Source organism: Camellia sinensis, chromosome 13, assembly GCF_055761805.1.
Source record: "Camellia sinensis isolate YWXY chromosome 13, ASM5576180v1, whole genome shotgun sequence".
Classification (NCBI taxonomy): Eukaryota; Viridiplantae; Streptophyta; class Magnoliopsida; order Ericales; family Theaceae; genus Camellia; species Camellia sinensis.
The window spans coordinates 22527644-22532922 of record NC_138973.1 but is presented as its reverse complement, the minus strand read 5'-3'; the positions used below and the strand labels follow the sequence as shown (position 1 = coordinate 22532922).

At 40.1% G+C, this 5279-nt stretch overlaps 1 protein-coding gene across 1 annotated transcript; it reads right to left on the bottom strand.

Annotated features, from left to right (window-relative positions):
• Positions 1-964: 964 nt before the first annotated feature.
• LOC114315350 (uncharacterized) lies at positions 965-5029 on the bottom strand. The gene is made up of 2 exons (XM_028261965.2): positions 2229-5029; positions 965-1726 (listed from the first exon to the last, which is right to left on the bottom strand). The coding sequence occupies exons 1-2, from the start codon at positions 4867-4869 to the stop codon at positions 1290-1292; spliced, it is 3078 nt and encodes a 1025-aa protein (XP_028117766.2). The 5' UTR covers positions 4870-5029; the 3' UTR covers positions 965-1289.
• Between the last annotated feature and the right edge of the window lie 250 nt (positions 5030-5279).

Here is a 5279-nt window from a genome sequence, read left to right as displayed (position 1 = left end):
TTGGAACAGAGCTTGGGGCTTTACCAAACTTGGCAGCCTGTTATTTGATCAGCTTTGCTACTTTCTTTGTTTGGTATTGAAAATCTTATGCCTTTCTGTTTAGACGATATGGAACAGCTTGTTTAGTAAGGGTTAGTTTTGTGGCCTTCATGTCTCTGCTAGGCCCTGTGACTTTAATTATACCTTTGTGTTATGTTTACTTGTGCTTTTGCAATACAATTTCTAGTATGGCATCTCTCTCTCTCTCTCTCTCTCTCTCCACCAACATTGTTAATTTTTCTATATGAAGGAGAAAAAAAAGTGTCTTGATGGTGTTTTGATGCAACGAGGGTGGTTTTAGCCGTTTCTATTTTCTTTGGATTGCGTTTACAAAACAGAGTGCAGGAGGAGACGGTAGGTTGCTTTACATACGATGGAGAAACGGGAAAACGGCAAAAATAGTGCCTAGATGTTTGCAAGTATGAACGTTTAGTGTGGTGAAAAAGGATGTAATCAATTTGATTCAAGTCTGGGTTACCACCAAACTGAATTTTTTGGTTTTGTTATGTTTCGGTTTTATCAGTTTAGTGTGAATGAGTGATTTAAAGTAGACTTTCAAGACTGCATTTGGATCATGAATATGATTAGGGATTTAGAAATGGAAAGAAAAAATGTGAAGATAATAATATGAATAAAATATAAATTATTATTTTTTTGTTTCTCTTTCGATTTTTAAATTTTTATTTAAATTTATGATCTTAACCTTATTGATAGAAATCTACATATCTAATAAATGAAGAGAAAGGGTAGAGCTATTCTATAAATATCTTTCTTCTTAACCTACTCACTTATTTTTTTAATGCTTAAAAAATTAAAATATAAAAAATATTAAAGTAATATAATAATTTTGATCGGTCTCAGTGTAAAAGTTCGAAAAGAAACTGAATTTTCTGAATTGTTATTGCAATTGGGACAAGGTTGCTTGTTTTATTCTTAATCAGAAGGGGAAATCATCTTATTCCAAAATTTACTTTTGGTACTAGCGAGAAATTTTACATACTTTGCATGCTAAAAAAAAAAAAAAAAAAAAAAAAAAAAAAAACTACACTAATACCTATGACTAATTTCAACCTCAAAAGCTGCAAATTTAACTAAAACTATCCTAATCTTCATCTAATCCCTCTATTATGATTATATGGATTTGATTTGTCAAGTGATTTTTGAAAGGAGTGTTGTCCCTCGAATTCTGGTTTTGATGCAGATGATACTGATGAGACTACTTATTAACTATTCTACACCCAATTCCAACATCACACAATGCATGCTACACTGTCATCATCTTCATCTGAACGCCTGTAGCTAGAAAGGTATGTGGCGCTGTCAAGGAGTGGGGCAACATCATACTCACGCTGCGCCTTCTTTCCTTCGCTGCCCTCTATAGGACCACAACGACGTAGAATCTGCGAAACCTCCTTCATGGAAGGCCTACTAGAAGGTTGTGTCATTGTGCATGCGAGGCCCAGTTTATAGACAGTGGTCATTTCTTCCAAGTAATGTGGTTCCTTGATGTCCTTATCAAATGTGTGGGCAATTGAGTTTCCTTCTCCGTATTGGCGCCATGCCCATTCTGCGAGGCTCGTGTGCTCATCTCCGTCGTTGGGTTCTCTTCCCGTCACTAGTTCCAAGAGTACAACTCCGAAACTGTAAACATCGATCTTCTCATTCACTTTTCTTGTGTAGGCGTATTCTATAACCAAAGCAACATTTTCAGTTCAAGCGGAAAAGGGAGAAAAAGGGGTAGTGTCTTTTTGTTTTAGCTGAAATTTTTTCCCAAGAAAAGTTTTTTTCACAAAAAAGACATTTTAGAAAACATATTTTGGTTAAAATATTTACCTATATTTGATTGCGGCCCTAAAAATGATGGTGTTAAATATTTTTAGTGAAAAAGATTCTTTGGAAAAAGTTTTTATATTTCTATTACGATCTTGAAAAATGATGATTGTGGTGGATTTGATAGTAGTAGCAATGACAACAATAATAATGATAATTTTGATAAGACTTTCACTTGTCTAGTAGGTTTAAAAAATGTTTTTTTTTTCCCTTCAAAAAGTGAAAAATATTTTTCATCAAAATCAATCTCTAGTTGGCTTTTGTTTAATATTATACCAATAGTCATAAAGTACGAAATGTTTTTTGCTGAAACAAGCAAACTAATAAGAGTTAAGAGATGATGCCTCAAGTGGTCTTACCTGGAGCAAAGTACCCAATTGAACCAGCAACAGCAGACATGGTATTAGGCACATCAGACTTGGCCAAAATCTTGGCAAGTCCAAAATCAGCAATCTTTGCCTTGAACTCAGAATCCAGCAAAATATTGCTAGACTTCACGTCGCGGTGAATGATCGGCGGAGAGCAATCATGGTGCATATAACATAGTCCTTGAGCAGCCCCAACTGCAATCTGCAGCCTCGTCGGCCAATTCAACTCCGCGTGGTGGACCAAACTACTCAACACGGTGGCAGAGCTAGTCCTCTTCTTCCCATGTAACCACTTGTCCAAACTCTGCTTCTCCATATACTCATACACAAGCAATTTTGAGTCATCACTCGAAATACAACACAGCAATTTCACTATATTCGAATGCCTAATTGTGCCCAATATCTCCACTTCTGCCAGAAACTCTTTCTCGAGCTTGTGATCTGACTTCCCATTGCTCCAAATCTTCTTGACAGCGACACAATCGCCTAAATTGTTGACAGCGATGTTATATATCTTCCCCGACCCACCACTTCCGATCAAATTGTTTTCAGTCAAACCCGACAAAATTATTTTCTTTGTGAAATCAAACCTCTGGAATGAGGTCAGTTTCCACACCGCAAGGTCTCGCTTGATCTTTTTCCTCCGGTAGTCTCTGGCCGCGAAGACGGTTAATATAACAGTAGCTATGAATAGAATTACAGCGAAAACAAGAATCACTGCGAGAATTGTGGGCGATAAGCCGTTGGATTCACTGCTTTTGGTGAGACAATTGGGGAGGTTTGAAATCGGGGTTTTAGCACAAAGTTTTGGATTGTTTAAGAAACTGGTTTCATAGGCCAAGTTATCAAACTCATCTGGGATTTTCCCTGAAAATTGGTTGGAAGAAAGGTTTAAATTGGTTAGCTTCAAATGGCCTAATTCGGGCGGAATTTGACCGGAAAATTGATTTTCCGACAAATCGAGAATGAGAAGGTCAGGCAGAGAACCAAAAAACGCCGGAATTTGACCCCAAAGCTTGTTCCGAGCAAGATTCAAACTAGTCAGCGACTTCCATGACATTATTGTCGATGGCAATTCACCGGAAAGTGAATTTCCATCAAGAAGAAGGTTGCTTAGCTGAGAAAGAGCGGTTATCTGCACCGGAATTGGACCAGTAAATTGATTGTTACTAGCCTTGAACTCAACCAGACTCGCCCAAGAACCGATTCCGGTAGGAATCGGACCGGAAAACTGGTTGTTACTGATCTCAACCAGGGACAAATTCCAAGCTAATTGACTCGGAAGTGTACCAGACAAAGAATTGTTGCTCAGCATTAAACTCGATAAATTGCGCGATGTCCAGAGGCCTAATGGAACCTCACCGGAAAAATTGTTGTTGAATAGCTGAACACTACGCAAAGCTTGGCAATTTCCAAGCGATTCAGGCACGGTCCCGGTGAGAGAATTTGAAGAAGCCGCCACGCCGAATAAAGTCTTCCCGGCGCATAAATTTTGAGGCAAATCTCCGGTGAACTGGTTGTCGGAAATCTCGAAATACTGGAGTTTCGAATGAAGACCGAATTCCTGCGGCAAAGTACCATTGAGTTTGTTTGTGAACACCCGGAAGGTCTCTAGGGCTGGGATTTGGCCGATGCTGGGTGGTAATTCGCCGGAAAGTTGGTTCGAATACAGAATCATGACTTTCAATTGATTCAATTTTCCGAAATCAGATGGTATCGAACCTGTCAAATTGTTCATCGACATGTCCAATCCGATCAAGTTTGACTCGATTGGACTTGGAATTTCACCAGACAAACTGTTATTATACAAATACACTACACTCAAGTTTTTCAATTGGAACAGTCCTTGAGGAAGTGGACCATCCAGATTGTTTCTAGCGAGATCCAAGTGTTGAAGACTGGACAAATTCCCAAAATTTTCCGGTATTTTCCCGATCAAGTTCGTCATCGTCATCCACAAGAACTCCAGCTTTTTCAAATTCCCAAACTCTATAGGAATTATCGATGGCAAAAGCATAGTATTGTAAGCCATACCCAGATTCACTAGATTCGCTAAATTTCCGATTTCGATCGGAACCGTGCCGTTGAACTGGTTTTGGTACAGGTACAATGTCCGGAGCTCCGGTAACCGGCTGATCGCGGGCGGGATCTCGCCGGAGAAGTTGTTTCCGCCGACGTTGATGAACTGGAGAGAGGATAACTGGTCGATGTCGGAGGGAATTGGGCCGACGAAGAAGTTCTGAGAGAGGTCTAGGTGTTGGAGACCGAAGCAATTGTAGAGAACCTTAGGGAAGTCGCCCTGGAGGTAATTGTACGAGAGGTCGAGCATGGTGAGGTTTTTGAGGTCGCAGACCGACGGTGGGATTGTGTCCATGATGTTTTTGTCATGGAGGAGAAGTCCGGTGACTGTGCCGTCGGTGCACTGAATCTCCGGCCAGGTGCACGGCGAGGATGAGGAGTTCCAGGAGGCTGTCCACGGCGGACTCTGCCACAGCTTTTTGAGGTTGAGTAGGGTTGTCTGGTCGGCGGTAGTGGCCGGGGACTGTGAAATTACGTGGAAGGGCATGAGAGTGATGAAGACGTAGAAGAAAGAGAGTGGGAGTTTTGAGAATGGTGAGGTCATTTTGGACATTTTGTGCGGTTTCAGTTAGTTAGTGACCCGATCGGTCTGTTATTTTTATTTCCCGCGAAAACAAGGTCTGACTCTCAGAGTTGGTGAGCTCTAATGGGCGTTTTGGATTGTTACTTATAAGTGTTGCAGTAATCGCTTTCTTTATTTGGACCCCACATTTTAATAGTTTTTGGCTCTGTTTATTTGGGATTATAAGGAGAGAATTGAAATTACTAATTTCTTGATAGGGTTGCAAACGAATCGAGCCAAGCCGAGCTTTGCTGAGTTTGAACTCGGCTCGTTTACTTATCGAACTCGTTTATTGAGCTCGAGCTTGGGCTCGGCTCGACTCGTTAATTTTAATAAAGCTCGAGCTCAGTTCGACTCGATAATTTTTTTTTAATATTATTTATATTATTTAATATATAAAA

Bases quoted from the DNA above. Each gene is read 5' to 3' on its own strand.
- LOC114315350 (XM_028261965.2), bottom strand. From the start codon at position 4,869: ATGTCCAAAATGACCTCACCATTCTCAAAACTCCCACTCTCTTTCTTC. The intron at 1,727-2,228 runs GTAAGACCACTT...CTTTGGTTATAG, and splicing joins AATTGGGTACTTTGCTCCAG to AATACGCCTACACAAGAAAA.